General features: G+C 55.9%; 4 protein-coding genes across 4 annotated transcripts; 3 read left to right on the top strand and 1 right to left on the bottom strand.

Moving 5' to 3' along the window:
* Positions 1 to 5,504: 5,504 nt before the first annotated feature.
* Positions 5,505 to 7,161, bottom strand: UV8b_06252 (uncharacterized protein; the record flags this gene model as incomplete). The annotated part of the gene is made up of 3 exons (XM_043143749.1): positions 5,505 to 5,588; positions 5,699 to 6,736; positions 6,853 to 7,161. 3 exons carry the CDS (start codon positions 7,159 to 7,161, stop codon positions 5,505 to 5,507), a joined length of 1,431 nt encoding a protein of 476 aa, XP_042999684.1.
* Positions 7,162 to 7,994: 833 nt separating this feature from the next.
* UV8b_06251 (uncharacterized protein) lies at positions 7,995 to 11,306 on the top strand (the record flags this gene model as incomplete). The annotated part of the gene is made up of 2 exons (XM_043143748.1): positions 7,995 to 8,057; positions 8,148 to 11,306. The coding sequence occupies 2 exons, from the start codon at positions 7,995 to 7,997 to the stop codon at positions 11,304 to 11,306; spliced, it is 3,222 nt and encodes a 1,073-aa protein (XP_042999683.1).
* Positions 11,307 to 13,108: 1,802 nt separating this feature from the next.
* Positions 13,109 to 13,515, top strand: UV8b_06250 (uncharacterized protein; the record flags this gene model as incomplete). Its single annotated transcript, XM_043143747.1, has 3 exons — positions 13,109 to 13,199; positions 13,279 to 13,415; positions 13,510 to 13,515. 3 exons carry the CDS (start codon positions 13,109 to 13,111, stop codon positions 13,513 to 13,515), a joined length of 234 nt encoding a protein of 77 aa, XP_042999682.1.
* A 320-nt stretch (positions 13,516 to 13,835) lies between these two features.
* Positions 13,836 to 14,294, top strand: UV8b_06249 (uncharacterized protein; the record flags this gene model as incomplete). The annotated part of the gene is made up of 1 exon (XM_043143746.1): positions 13,836 to 14,294. The coding sequence occupies one exon, from the start codon at positions 13,836 to 13,838 to the stop codon at positions 14,292 to 14,294; it is 459 nt and encodes a 152-aa protein (XP_042999681.1).
* Between the last annotated feature and the right edge of the window lie 1,421 nt (positions 14,295 to 15,715).

Raw genomic sequence — 15,715 nt, 5'->3', positions numbered from 1 at the left:
CAAGGTCACCTTGACCGTCTTTATTTTGAAAGACGCAAGTTTGTTTGCTTTCCCCCCCCCCCCGGACGCAAAGAAATGTTCACCTCCACTTGGGCGTGCGTGGGCGTGGGTATGGCTGAGCTAGAATCTTGGGGACTGTGGCCAAGTGCCAGGTATCGTATCCTGGTCGTTTCAGTGTTCCAGTCTTTTGCCCTGGTAGATTTCAATGTTGCCCTTGTGGTAGACTTGCCCGGGTGTTCTCCGTGCACTGTTGTATGTACGTACTGCGTACTATGTAAGGCAGACGTCACGCTGCGCTTGGGCAACAGCAACAAGTGACGAGGGGTCAAGCACCAAAACACACCATGACTGATAAACTAACCGTGCAGGAGGCAAGCTTTTCACCAAGAGGATGGGGATGCCAGATGATATAAAAGAGTTTTTAACCACGCCGCGGCAAAATCAAGTGAAACCAGGGGAAAAAAAAAAAAAATAGGACAACAAAAGAGGGGGAAACAAAAATGAAGGAAAATGCAGAAAATTAAATCAAAGTTAAAAAAAAAAAAAAAAAAAAAAAAAAAAAAAAAAAAGTTAAAACGGGCTTGCGCCGAAAGCAGCTACCACCAGGCGACTGGACATATCTGGATCCATTGAAGCAAGCTGGAAATAGCTTGCGCGCGCCCCGGCTGCGCCAAGTCCAACCAGCAACAGGCTTTGCTTGGCGTGCAGTGGGGCGCCGCACCCAAAGGCAGCGAGCGTGTGGCAGCCACCAATCACCTGACGCCTGAAAGTCGAACGCGCGGGTGCGCAGGGCCAACCAGGCCCTGGGTGCCCTGGGTGCCCTGGGTGCTGAGGGAGGCAGATTTTCAAAAGATTCAATAGTGGGAAGCCGCTAGCCCGGGGAGGTGGCGCAACCTTGGGGCGGAAGGCTGGGGGTTCAATTAACTCTGTTTTGAGCTTCAGTCAAGTCTGGGTGCTTGTGGCTGCGGGCTGCGGGATGCGGGATGCGGGATGCAGGATGCGGGATGCGCGGGCGTGTTGTGTTGTGTTGTGTTGTGTTGTGTTGTGTTGTGTTGTGTTGGACACACTGGAGAGGGAGAAGATATCGGCACCATTGACGTCTCCGAGCAGGATGAAAGTCGGATGATGCCGGGGGGACTCTTTTGGGACGCGAGGGGGCTCTGTCTGTCTGGTCGTCTTTGTCGGTTTTGCGTCCGCGGAAAGCAGGGCGATGTCGGGCTCGGCGGCATCTATGACGGATTGAAGCATCCCGAGGAGGAGCAAGCAAGCCGGTCTGCAGATATCGTCAAACTAAGCCTCCCGACGGTGCCTCCCCGAGCACGAGTAAATTATGCTTTTCCAATACTTGCTCCGTCCCCCCCCCAGCCAATGTTGGTGTGGCTAAGGGGAAGGCCTTGTTGTGTGGGGGCCCCGCCCATGATGCCCATGATGCTCATGATGCTTCATGATATTTCCCCCCCCCCTGCCACTTCGGAAATGCTTTTGTGTGTAGCACAAAAGCCCCCAGCCCTTTCCTGCCCAGGCTTGCCTTGCCGGTGGGTTGGGGGAAGCACCCCCCGTGGCCAGGAAGCATTGAAGGCGTCGGTCGGTCGGTCGGTCGGTCGTCTCAAGAAGGCTGTGAAGACGAAAGTCCCCGGCGAGACGAGAACAGGCTGGCCTTTCAGGGATCGGAGCAGCAGCCCGTCAAAGAAAGCAAGCATGACTGACGCCTTGGGGCTCTGCTCTGCTGCCTGGTCCCGTTTCGACGCCCGCGGCGGGCGCGCGTCAACCTGTCTCATGGTATCTTGTATCGTGCAGAATGGCGGTGCGTGACGCGATGCGCCCAATCTTGGCGCCCAATCCCGGTTGGTTGGTTTCCTGGGCAAGCAAGCAGGCAGCCAGGCAGGCAGCCAGGCAGGCACTGACTGGCCTCGGAAAATCCGCGTCAAGACCAGGCACAGGCATAACTCTCGGTTCCATCATGTCGATTCAATTCTATCCGACTGCGTCTGGATCCGTGCGGCGCCAGAGGTTGGCCTCGCGGAAGGGCGCTAACAGGCCTGGCCCGGCCCTTTTTCGTCCCGTCCGCCCGGGCAGCACAGCACAGCACTCGACGCCAGCGACGAACGACCCAGCTGGGCTGGTGGTCTGGTCAACCAGACGACATACATAATCAATGTCTGGTCAACTTCAAAATAAAAGGCTCGAGGCCCCCGAGTCCCGCCCTGGTGAGTCCCAGCGCCGCCCGAGGGGCCAGGGCTGGCTGGGCCTCGCCAGTCAACGACGACATGCGCACCCCCCGATTGAACCCGTCGCCCATCGTCCTGCCCTCCATCCACCCATCACCCATCCAGCCCTGATGGGAAATGAAGAAGAAGCAGGCGGCAGCAACAGCAGCACATGACAGACGCGAAAAGGCAGGTGGCCGTCGTTTTGCCCGGCGATTCAATGGAGGCAAGGGGGAGAGGGCTGATTGATTGATTGATTGATTGATTCCTCGTGGGGGCGGCGGCCGTCGCCAAGACGTCCCAACTCAAATTCACTCTGCGACATTGACCTCTAGTTTCTTTTTTTTTTTTTTTTTTTGCAGACTTGTTGATCGTCCGTCCGTGGCCTGAGCTCGGCAAATCCCTGACCGCTCCCGCAAAAGTTTCGCTCTCGCAGACAACAACTGCATGTGGTGTCTCGCAGTGTGGCCGAGGAAAACTTGACACTACGATAGCTTGTGCCTGCCTCGGGGTTTTTTTTTTTTTTTTTTTTTTTTTTTTTTTGGTTCACTTCTTGGCATGTTGGCTGGCTCCTTGACCCCAGACGTTGGGTTCTTGCGACCGCCAGCAGGGCCAAGGACAGGACAGGACAGGACTGGACTGGACTGGACTGGATGGACTGATCGGGCCTTGGACTCGGGCCTCGGTGTTGCTGTCGTGCAGCAGCACATCCCACGGGCAGAGATGAAAGTCGTCGCCAGCCATGTTTCTTGTTTCCTTTGGTTTTCCGCCAAGGGAACTGCTGCAAAACACCATGCAGCCTCCAGCAAGTAAAAGGAGAAAATGCTGGCACCCTCACCCACATGCAGCTTTTAGCCATACAGGACAAAAAAAAAAACAAAAATTGTTTGTCAATGCCAAAAACGCATGCAACCGGACTTGCTGCTCAGGGGGGGGGGGCATTGCACCGCCGCGGCTGCGGCCCATTTCGCGACTTGCCAAGTACCCGTGTTGGTACTCCGTACGCGTGCAGGGTTAGGTCTGGTACCTGGTTGGGGGAGGAAGGGGGGGGGGGGGAAGCTTGGGTGTTCAGTTGGGGTGCGGGGGCGACATGGGCGAAACCCGAGTGATGAATCAGCACGACCCTTTCCTCCTCCTTGTCTCGTGGGCCATGATTTTTCTTTGTTTCTTTTTGAAGTGGTTTTTTTTTTCTTTCCCTTTTTTCTTGTTACTTCACCAGGCACCACTAGCCTGGGCTTGATCCTTCCGCCGCATCTGCGTTGCGGAATCCGACCGACCGGCAGCGGCGGGTGTCCTATGAGCCCCCCCCCCCCCCCCCCCCCCCCTTCCCCCTCTTTAACCGGTAAAACACGAAGAAACGAAAAAAAAAAAAAGGAAAATGAAAAAAAAAAAAAAAAAAAAAAAAAAAAAAAAAAAGAAAGAACCCCTGAAGAGAAGGGGAAGGGATGGGGAAGGGGAAGGGGATGGGGAAGGGGAAGGGGGGGGGCCACGCGCCGCTCGGAAACGCAATTCATGCATGATAGCAGACCGAATGGTCAAGTCTGGCGTAGGCATGGGTAGATCCGCGTTGGTAGATTGGGTTTTTTAAGCTCTTGGCGTCCCTGGGGTCCGCGCAAGGCAAGGCAAGGCAAGGCAGGGCACGGCAAGGCAAGGCAAGGCAAAGGCAGAGGCAGCACATGGATGGGCGGTCCGTTGGGGGCCAGAAGTCGCAGCTCGTAACCACCAGCAATAAGCACTGACTGGCATGATGGCATGATGGCATGATGGCATGATGGCATGATGGCATGATGGCTTGATGGCTTGATGGCTTGATGGCACGGTGGTGGCACGGTGGCACGGTGGCGCTGGCATCCATGATCATGGCATCCCCCCTCGTGCCGGTTTCTCTGTTCAATTTGAATTCGCTGACGCCGGGCCAGACCCCGCCCCCCCCCCGGGCAGAAGTCTGGTCCGTGCCCTCTCCCTCCAGGGCTGGAGCCCAGCTCCTCCGACTTGTTTAGTGCTAAACACCACCACTAGCCATCATGACCAGCCATCATGTGACTTTGCCAAGGGCAGGTCTGGTCTGGTAACTCCGTACCGCGTACAATGTATCGTCTCGACCCCAGTGCCTTTATGCGAGGCTTCATGACCAACAAACAGGCGCACCCCCGCAGGTGCCAGGTCCCCCCCCCAGGTGCTCCGAAAAGCACTGCGGTGCGTGGAAATTGCCCCCAAGTTCGCCACCCACACAGTACATACATACTCCGTACGCGCAGGGCAACTGATGAGATGATGCTGGGCTTCTGCTGACCCAGACCAGACCAGGCCAGACCAGACCCACGTCACTCCGTACTTCTTATCCAGCTCAGCTTGCTAGTACGGACTCCCGAGTACGCCCCGGATGCATCCCGGTGCCGTAACTCCCCCCCCCCGCGAGCTGGGATATTGGCGCCGCCCGTGGATGCCCGGGGTGCAGGCGAGACCATGCAACCACCGGCGAAGCGTGCAAAGAAATCCGGTCGGGTTGATCCCGCAGCTCGCGACTAGACTGCCGCCGGTGCTGGGCGGCGCAGAGCGTCTTTACCCGCTGACGGGCGACGTTGGGAGCTGTCGCGACCTGGACGGGAGAACAAGCCCGCTGCGTCTTATCGACTCCCCGGAGCACGGCACGGCTTTAAGCTTCACCAGGCATGTCATGTCATGTCGCGTCACGTCGCGTCACGTCACGACCAGATAGATGATCATGCTGACAGAGGCGCTGCAGTGTGCGTGCTCTGCACCAACCTCGGCAAAGGGTTCGACGCTTCTCGAGATCGCATCCGGAAACGCTGCCCTGCAGGCCCAAGTAGAAAGCAAGCAAACATAATGCATCCGTAATGCACCTAAAACTAGAAGAGGATGCAACGTCCCATTGTCCACAGCCGCGTCGACTCGATGCAGCACCTCGTGCTGACTTGTCCCCGCCTTTCATGTTTTTTTTTTCGTTCTTTCGTTCTTTCGTTCTTTCCCGCACAAGAGATGAATCCCCTAACTCCGTGACGCCAAATGCCATGCAGTCGGCCGCATGGCCTTCCCTGCGTACATCACACATACCCAGGGGCGGTCGCCGCAAACAACATTGAACTCTCCCGTCAGCCTGCCGTCCCTGGACAACGCAACCCGCTGCTTGGCTGGCAGCCGCGCGTGCCGCACTGTCTGTCCGGCCTTTCCGTCACTGGCCCTCATTCATCTTCTCCCCTTTTCACGTCCGCGTCCTTGTTTGTCCTGAGCTTGTTATAGTTTTTTTTTTTTTTTTCGCACCGCGTAGCAGCCGACTTAATTGTATGTACGAGCCAGGTTTCGGAGGTACCAGTCTACCAACTTGCGGCCAACCTTGGCCTCGGAGATGTGGATTAGATCCTGAAAGAAAACTTGTCAGCTGCGGCGATTTCTTTCTCGTCCTTTTTTTTTTTCTTTTTCCCCATCTTGGGGGAATCCCCCGGGGCAAAAAGCAAAGGGCGGGGACTTACACCCTGGAGTGCGTAGTCGAGGTCGCTGACATTGACTAGCTCGCCATCTAGCAGGCCCTGGTCTTGATATCGCAGCTGCTTCGTACGCTGCTTCGTCACCAGAAGCCACGAGCGCAATTCCTCAGGCTTGACTTCGAGGAACCCGGCAAGCTTGTTCAGATCCATGGTGGTGTAGAGCCGGAGGTAGGACTTGATTGTTGGACTCCACATGTTGGTCTTGACCTCGTCCATGAAAACAGCCAGGTGGTGCTCGACAGGGTCAATGTTGGACTCGGGGTTGTCGAAGTCTGGGGGAACCGGCGTGATGAACTTGGGGCACGCGGCCCGGAAGAGCTCCTCAAAGATGGGGAGTGACTCGGGCCCGCCGCGTTGCAGCTTGAGCAGCTGGTCACCGTACTTCTCACGGAGCGCGCTGTGGATGGTGTCGTCCAACCGCGTGGGGTGGAATGCCACGCAAATCGCAATCAGGGCGTACATCTGCTCGTTCTTCTTGGTGATGGAGTCGTACTGCGCGTTCTTCTGGAAGTTCTTGGTCCTCGACACATAGATGAGGATGTGGCTGAACATGCGGATGGCATCGGCGTAGCGGTGCATCATCATGTAGGAGAAGCCCACGTAGTAGTAGGTGGTGAAGTGCGCGGCCATGACCCGGGCAAACATGGCCTTTTTGTTCAGCTCAATGTCGTCGAGCGTCTTGAGGGCCAGGCTGAAGTCTCCGAGCAGGCAGTGGACACGGAGGAGGCCAATGATGGAAAAGTACCCCAGCATCTTATACAGGTTCTTTGAGCCATATTCGCCAGCAACGGCCGCGGGGTCCTCGTTGCGCTTCATGGCCGCGAGCTGCTCGGTAATCTGCGATCTCTGAATCAGAGAATACAGGACGTTGAGGACGCTGTAAGAACCCCACGTGTTGGGGTTTTCCCGCAGGATCTGAATCTCCTCCTCGTTGGAGGCTTGGCGCGCGATCCGCGATCGGTACGACGAGAAGGAGTTGAACTGGTAAATAAACTCGTCGATGACATCCCAAGCCCAGTAATACTATACAGTCCCGTCGACACATTTATTTTTTGCAACACATTAGCCGCCACAAAGCCCAACGAAACCCCCAAAATCTCGGAAGCTACATAAATTCAGCGGGGAGATTCATAACGAACCGAAGGGGGCTCCAAGTCGACAGGTCCCTCAGAGTTCAAGATGAAATGGAACAAGCTGCAGTAGGAGTCGTAGCTCTGAAACTTGACTTCCAAAGGCGCTGAGAAGTCGAGAGGTTGGGCAGCTTGGATAAGGCGCGCTTGAATGTCGTCGGTCTGTTGCGCCATGTTCAAAGAGGTGGTCTGGCTGAGTTCGTCACCGTCCTCATATTGGACCTGCTCTTTGTACTCGGCTACCAGAGCTTCCTCCTCGACGTCGCTGTCATCATCAATCGCGCGGGCTGGAGCCACGCCGTTCTGGTACGTCGACATGATCTGCCTTTTTTTTTTTTAATCCGGTCCTTCGTCGCCGCCGCCGTCGTCTTCGTCTCGTCCAGTATCCCAACGTTTCAGAACTTCGGGGGGGGATTGAGGGGCCAGCGCACTGAAGTTTTGCTCTTCGCCTGAGGAAGGGGGGGGGGTCTCGCCTCCACGCTCTCGCGGAATTTTCGTATTTTAGGGTTTGTGGTTGCTGATATGCGTCTATCGCGACGGCTTTGTGCGGGCTGGTTGCATATCGCTTGCAGGTACCGAGAAAATTCATGGTGGGGGAAGTACCTCATCCACTCAACGAAGTGGGGCAAACACAAGGGGGGGGGCGAGTTGTCGCAGACTTCAATTGTAACGAGCACCGGAGCGGGCAATAACTAGAGACATTTAATTAGTGAGATGAGTTCCCGAGAATTCATGCCTCTGTGGATGCCAATTTTTTTTCCCCGTATTTTTATTTTATTTTATTTTATTTTATTTTTTTTTTTTACCTTAGGCTGTCTTGTGCGTCGACTCATCGTGTGCCAGGTTAGACTTATTTGCTGTCATAGTGGAGCACTTTTCCGTTTTTTTTTCCAAAGGAGTCATACGCCATGATCCAATCAGACAAGACGTGGAGCAGCACCACTACAGAAAGCAAAAGAGACAAAATCGCGGCCCCAGAATCCCGCAACATCTTGTAGGAGCTAAAATAGCCGAAGCTGTTCATAAGGAACGACAGACCTTGATGTTTTCGGCTGCCCAGGTCATCAGCGCTTTTTCTTTCTCTCCGTTGCTCGGCGTCGCTTCGAAGCTAAAAAAGATATCAGAGCTATCATCCGATAATCTCACCCGCCATGCCTGTTGTGGCTCCGCAGAAGCTGGCAAGCCTACAAAGGCAAGCCGCGAACATTAGAAATGTAGGATCGAACGTGCAGCGATATTGAGCGAAAATAGAAAAGAAAGAAGAATGAGAAGAAGGCCTTGTGTTCTGACGGGAAGAGCTTCAGATTTGCATCATGGCTCACGTCGACCATGGCAAAACGTCACTCACAGATACGCTGCTCGCCACAAACGGCATCATCTCACCAAAACTTGCTGGAAAGATACGATACCTCGACTCTCGACCAGACGAGCAACTCAGAGGCATCACGATGGAATCCTCAGCTATATCGCTATACTTCTCCATGCTGAGACGATCCGCCCCGGGAGCGGCAGCCGAGCCGGAAGAGTATCTCATCAACCTGATTGACTCCCCAGGACACATCGACTTCAGCAGCGAGGTGTCCACGGCGTCGAGGCTCTGCGACGGCGCCGTCGTGCTAGTGGACGCCGTGGAGGGTGTGTGCAGTCAAACTGTGACAGTTTTGCGCCAGTCGTGGACGGAGAAGCTGAAGCCGCTGCTCGTTATCAACAAGATGGATCGGCTCATCACCGAGCTGAAGATGACTCCTACAGAAGCTTACGTGCACCTGAGCAAGCTCCTCGAGCAAGTCAACGCCGTCTTGGGCAGCTTTTTCCAGGGCGAACGCATGGAAGAAGATCTCAACTGGAGGGAGAAGATGGAGGAGCGGGTGAATGCCGCTTCCAAGGCGAGGCAACTTTCACAGGATGAGGAGATTTCAGACGCAGGGGAAGTACAGTTCGAGGAGCGGGACGATGAGGACATATACTTTGCACCGGAAAAGAACAACGTGATATTCAGCAGCGCCATTGACGGATGGGCGTTTACATGTCGACAGTTTGCCTGCCTGTACGAAAAGAAGCTCGGATTCAAGCGCGGCGTGATGGAGAAGGTGCTCTGGGGCAACTATTATCTGGATCCCAAGAGCAAAAAGGTTTTGGGGCCGAAGCACTTGAGGGGGCGGAATCTGAAACCCATGTTTGTTCAGCTCGTTTTGGAGCCCGTATGGACCGTCTACCAGGCTGCTTGCGGTGGTGACGTCGGCAAAGGTGACCCCGTCATGATGGAAAAGGTTACCAAGTCGCTGAACCTTGCGATACCACCGCACATTGTCCGAGCTCGGGACCCGCGACTGTTGTTGACAACAGTCTTTGCCTCGTGGCTGCCCCTTTCGACGGCTCTCCTGGTATCCGTAGTGGAATCTCTTCCATCGCCAGCAGCAGCCCAGGCTGAACGAATTCCCGATCTTATCGAACAGTCGCCGGGGTCGGATGCCGTTGACGAGGCTATCAAGCAGGCTATGACGTCCTTCAAATGCGAGAAACCGCATCCCGTGGTTGCCTACGTCAGCAAAATGGTGTCAATACCTGAGAGCGAATTACCCGAGAACAGGAGGCAGCCTGGTAAGATGAGCGGCGAAGAGGCTCGAGAACTGGCACGCAAGAAGCGAGCCGAGGCAGCGAAGGCGGCACAGGAAGCCGCCAATGAGCGTCCCATCACCGACCTTGCGCAAACCTTGCGCAGCTCTTGCATCGACGACGCCGGCGCACCGGAGCAGGAGGAGCAAAAGATTGACCCTGAGCATCTGATTGGGTTTGCGAGAATCTACTCGGGCACGCTTACCGTTGGCGACAGGCTCTACGTCATCCCGCCAAAGTGGTCACCCGCGGCTCCCGATGCCGAACCAGAGCCGCAGCAAGTCACGGTCACAGCTCTGTACATGCTGATGGGAAGGAATCTGGAATCCCTGGACTCGGTCCCTGCCGGTGTGGTTTTCGGCATTGGCGGTCTGGAAGGGAAGATCCTCAAGTCTGGCACCCTCTGCAGCCAGCTCGAGGGAGCTGTCAATCTTGCGGGTGTGAGAATGGCCGGCAAACCAATCGTGCGAGTTGCCCTGGAGCCCGTGAACCCCGCGGACCTGGACAAGATGATTCGAGGTTTGGGGCTCCTGGTGCAGAGCGACCCGTGTGCAGAGTATGAGCAGTTTGAAAGCGGAGAGCACGTGCTCCTGACGGCAGGGGAGCTGCACCTAGAAAGATGCCTGACGGATCTGAAGGAAAGATTTGCGCGATGCGACGTCCAGGCCGGCGCGCCCATTGTTCCGTACAGGGAGACCATTGTACGGGCGGACGAGATGCGTCCGCCCGTGAACAAGGAGCTCGGCAGGGGGGGCGTCATCGAATCAACGACCTCGAAACAAGTTACAATACGCCTACGCGTCAGGCCCCTTCCGTCAGAAGTCACCGATTTTCTGCTCCGGAATGCCGATGCCATCAAGCGGCTTTGCTCTGAGAGCAAGCCAGCAGAGAGCGGCGAGGAACTAGCGCAAGAGGGTGGCGATGAGGGTCGTGCTGCCGATGTCAACGCAGCAGTCAGGACGGCGCCGAGCTCGCTATCCGTGGAGGAACTGAAAACTCAGCTCCAGAAGCAGCTGGAGAGCGGCAAGGGACGAGATGTCTGGAAGAACAGGGCGGACCGCATCGCTGCTTTTGGGCCGAGGCGCACCGGCCCCAACTTATTAATCGATGCGACCAAATACGGCATCTTGCGCAAGGTGTTTGGATCCCACGAGGACAAGGAGGTCGCCCTGCCACGGGCTGGCGAAGCGCTGCATCCGAGCCATCTTTCCGACAAAATCACGCACGCTTTCCAGCTCGCCACGGCACAGGGGCCGCTCTGCAGCGAGCCCTTGCAGGGGGTTGCCGTCTTGGTGGAAGACGTCTCGCTAGATCTTCCCGAGGACGAGCTCTCCGCGCGAGACAAGCTCAGTCGACTGACGAGCGAAATCATCAAGACGCTGCAAGCCTGCGTGCGGTCCGCCTTCCTCGACTGGTCTCCCCGTCTCATGCTGGCCATGTACATGGTGGAAATCCAAGCATCCACCGAAGTCCTCGGCCGCGTGTACGACGTTCTCACCCGGCGCCGCGGCCGCGTCATGGCCGAGACCATGAAGGAAGGCACTCCGTTCTTCACCATCCAGGCGGTGCTCCCCGTGGCTGAAAGCTTCGGGTTCGCAGACGAGATGCGCAAGAGGACCAGTGGCGCCGCGCAACCGCAGCTGGTCTTTGCTGGGTTCGAAATTCTGGACCAAGATCCTTTCTGGGTGCCTTTCACAGAGGATGACTTGGAGGATCTCGGTGAGCTGGCGGACAGGGAAAACGTCGCCAAAAGGTACATGGACAGCGTGAGGAGGAAGAAAGGGCTGCTGGTTGAAGGCAGAAACGTGGCTACCGATGCCGAAAAACAGAGAACGCTCAAGAGATAGAACGAAAATGAGTTTTTGTGTGCCAAGAATTTCCCACTGCCGTCACACAGGTGAGGCGCAAAGCTTCTGAGTGCAGAACGGCTACCATTTCCCCTACGTACAAGTAGTACATTGCCGTTCAGCATTGCCAGTCTTTCCGTCCAGCAGTCATGCCGTGTGCTCCGTATCCAGCAACGAGACAAATGCTCAACAAACAGCCGCCAAGATGAAGAAGAAGGGTGGTGGTTGTTCTGTTTCCGTGTTTCCGGGTTGGGAATCCGCACGAGATTCATTGGCTAATTGCACCAACCGCCATGCAATTTGGCGCAAACGTCCGGATCCGGACCCAACGAGCTATGAATAGCTATGAATGCCATTGGAAATTTCGCAAACAGACCGTGTTGGCCTGTTTGCAGTTGAAAGTTGGGTCACACAGCGTGATGCGGCACAAACGCGCAAGTCCGTTATGAAAGACCAGTTCCCGGCCGGGCAATTGCTTTTTTTTTCACCGGAGTTGGGAGATGTGCATCTGGAGATGCAAATCTGCATAGCCGTCATTCCTTTGCGGAGCTTGGTGCCGACAAAACAAGTCGAGTGCTTTTCACACGTACGACATCAGCGGACGCGAAGCACGCAATCTTGTTCCCATTACCCTCGTGCGGCAGCTCCCGGTCGAGCCCAGGCGGTGGCGGTGGGGGTCTCTTCAAGGGCAGTGGTAGTAGCACAAGGTATGTCGTCTGGCGGCTCGGGCTTTCGGCATTTCAGAGGGCGTCATGATTTGAGCTACGGCAAGCATTTCCAGGCCGAGGCAGCAGGCGTGCCGAGTGACACCTCACTGGCTTCTTCACCGGTTGTTCCTGGGAGGGTACAGCGATCAATGTATGATGAGATTGAAAGGGGTAGGGGGGTAGCCGATTCCCCCCCCCCCCCCCCCCCCCCCCCCCCCCCCCCTTTTTTTTTTTTTTTTTTCATCTTTCCAAATATGCGCTGTCTGCGAGGTGGCAAGCATCGAATCAGGCACCAGTCACGGCAAGATCAGGGCCCTTGAGAGGGTTCATCGGACTGATTCTACCCTGGTTCGACGTCGAGCTAGGCACGGCAAGGTCTTGAAAAGGTGTCAAACCATCCAGACAGAGTCGATGGTCATGTGAAGGCGTGGTGTTCTCGGTAAACCGTGGTCAATCCTCGCCAGAGCCGGCAAGTTACCCCGAAGGGTTGTCGCCATTGCCAATAATAGCCTTGTGCGGCTGTGCGTCTCCTTGCCGGTTGTTTGAAACGCACGCACGCACGCACGCACGGATTCCTGCCGTATTTCCATTGCTAACTTTGAACGCGCCTGATTGGATCGACTTGGCTTGCTGGCGGAACAAAAAAAAAACAGCCCGAAGACCAGTGCGAGGCGTGAAGGAGGCACGGCAGGTCCAAGTCCAAGCTCGGCATGAATGGCGGCGCCGTCGACCAACGCGGCTGTGGCTCGAGGCACGCATGCAGCTGCGGACGGCGACTTGCACGTCTGGGTTGTTTGATTTACTCGTCAACTTTGGTTCGGCGTGTCGCCGTAGCGGAGCCGGTGTTGTGCACGGCACCAGACGTTGATTTGAGTAGGGCAGAATGAAATATGGGGTAAAAAGGAAAGGGGGGAGGATGTTGAAATTACGAGAGAACGAGCACTGATTGACAGTTATTATTCGTTCCACTTGCTGCATTAGGTAAACTGCCCCCGACGCCCCTGGTTGGTCGGGCCAAATGCGGGGGAGACGTCAACCGCCAGGGTGCTCTAATCAAGGAAGGAACGAGATCAACGTTACTTCTGTTGCCATGGAATGCTCTTGACTAGGGCTAGCTGTCGAGCTGCTTTACCAGTGACCTCGAGTGCCGACATGACGAGACAGCCCGACATGGCCTCCCTATTCAGTGCGTCTCCTTGGTTGGCGACACCCGGCTTGGGCTTCTCTCACAACTAACCAATCTGGATCCAAACCGTGTTCCACAGTACGTACTCGGTTACCCGTGCGTGCGGTATCTGGTGCCCATGGGTCGATAGCTTCAGCCCATCTCCTGGCCAGCATCCCTGTTTCACGGGCTGCCAGAGACAGGGGAGGCTCCTTGCCAATGGAGCTTGGCATCAAGGTCAGTGCTTTTCGCTCCCCCATAGTTCCATCTGCGGAATTCCAGACAAAGGCGATTTCAACACGACCTGACCTGACCTTGCGCGACCAAGTAGATATAGCCAGCGCCTCTTGTTCCTCTTGCCTTGCTCCCACTCCACGGCATTGCCCTAGCCATTGCTTCCCACGCCTTTTTCGACCGATACGCACTTGAGCCACGCTCGTTCTTTTCCTTGTCCTTGCCAGCCACGGTTCTCCTTGACTTGGCTCCTGGCCTGCATGTCCTCCCCCAGCTCTACCAGGCTCAGCCACCGGCCTTGACCGACGCCGATAGTCTCGCGCACTCTCCGCAGAGAAGCCGCTCTTTCCAAAACCACGACCGCGCACTCACGCAAACGCGCGAATCTCGCCTCCCTCAACAGCTCCTTGGGCTTCTCAGACCATGCCGTTTGCCAAAGCCCGGGCCTCGGCTCCCGCAAAACCCGCATCGAGAGAACCGTCTTGTCGGCGCCCGTCTCTTGCGACCGATCCACCACGCCTCGGCGGCATCTTTCCCAGCGTGCGCGCCAACGACAGCCAAGGCACACTGGTCGGCTCCCTCGACGCCGACGACTTCAGCCAGTATGGCGTCGACCAGCAGCTACGAGGCTCGCTGCCGGATCCGACGACGCCTGCTCGGCAGTACTCCCCGCGCTGCGGGACGGCGCTCAGGGATGCCGGCTCCATCGAGCTGCGCGTGGATTATTTCGTCAGCGAGGATGATGACTGCGCTCTCCGCCATGGCAATTACACCGGCGTGTGGGCGGGGGACAGCGGTGCGTCGATACCTCTGACGAGAAGTCACTACTTTGCCGACCACGTCCACCAGAGTGTCTACTACTATCTGCCGGACAAATCATAGCGCGTCACCATCTCTCGACCTGCTTGCTTTTTTTTTTCTTTTTTTTCTTTTCGTCCCTTGAGAAAGTATATATACCTGACCTGTGTTCATGCAGTCCAAGAGTGCGGGTAGAGTGGGAGGCTCGGGCGCAATGGCTACGGGGGTTATAACCTGCGGCAGTCTGGCTTCGGCTTTGTTTTGTTTCTTTTTTTGCCCTTTGGTCAAGTTGCTTTCGAGACGGGGGGTGGGGAAGAGGGACCGGGTCTTTTTATTCTTTCCTTCTTTCGGCATCAAAGCACGGCGCTGGGCACGGCTACTTGAATTATACTCGACGGTTTTTAAAACTCCAGGGCCTGGTGGTGCTTGTGTGGTGCGCGCCGCCGTGCCATTGTGCATCGGCTACTTGAGTAACGTCTCGTCCGTCCTGGCGCGTTCCGCTGTCGGCTCCTTTTTGTCCCTGCAGCTCTCGGTGACAGATTCGGGGGCTGCATGCAGCGCGCGACGGACTCGGATGCTGCCGTCTGGTCTGGTCTGGTCTGGTCTGTCCTTGGTGCTCATGCGCTTCGCTGCAAAGGCCGGAGCACCAAAGCAGCGTCGACATGGGTCACGATACAGTTATCGTCGGAGCCGAGCCCAACTTTTTACGTACGGTATGGTACGGTACGGTACGGTACGTGGGTTGGCGAGCGCCCTCGAAACCGACGGGATATGCACTCTAGCTTTTTTTCTTTCTCTTCTCTTCTTTTTTTCTTTCCATCTTTTTTTTGTGGTAATTTATAGAGTAGACTGGACGCTTCCAGCTTTGATGCATCTTTATTTACAGAAAGAAAAAAAAAAGAAAAAAAAAAAGGAATCACTTGGTCATCTTGCGGCTTTGACTCATGTCAAGTATTCTTCTTCACCTTTGTCCACTTTGCATCATGTACTCCGTCCCCCCACCACAGTTCAATGTTCAAAGTTTGCCAATTCGCCATTCGCCCAGGCGGCGGTACGGGATCGATCACCTGGAGCCCAGGCGTCTTGGAAGTCTCCAAAGGGGCCCAGAGCCGCCCACTGGCCATGTGAAGGCCTCATTGGGCAAGTCTTCAATTTCTGCCAAACCATGTCGCCTCCCATCTGTTCTCCCCTTTTTTTCCTTTATTTCTCTTTTTTTCGGGCGCCCCCCCTCCCCTTCCCCTTCTTCTTTCGCCCCCCGTCACGACTTGGCCTGGTCTCGACTGGTGCCGTAACTATGTACCAGCCCACACAACTGCCACCCTTCCTTTCTCGGCATTCCTTACCCTTCTTTTTTCCTTTCTTGTCTCTGCTCTCCCGCCATCAGGTAACTGTCGGTGCTTCGTAATCCCATTCAGCCCCACGCTTTCCCGCCGCTGTCGCAGTCGCAGTCGCGGTCGCTGGTCGTCCGCAGACGAGGCTAAGGCTCACCAGACACACACACTAAA

Source organism: Ustilaginoidea virens, chromosome 5 (assembly GCF_000687475.1).
Source record: "Ustilaginoidea virens chromosome 5, complete sequence".
In the NCBI taxonomy this organism is placed as follows: Eukaryota; Fungi; Ascomycota; class Sordariomycetes; order Hypocreales; family Clavicipitaceae; genus Ustilaginoidea; species Ustilaginoidea virens.
The sequence above is the reverse complement of the archived record's forward strand: the minus strand, read 5'-3'. Positions and strand labels throughout refer to the sequence as shown.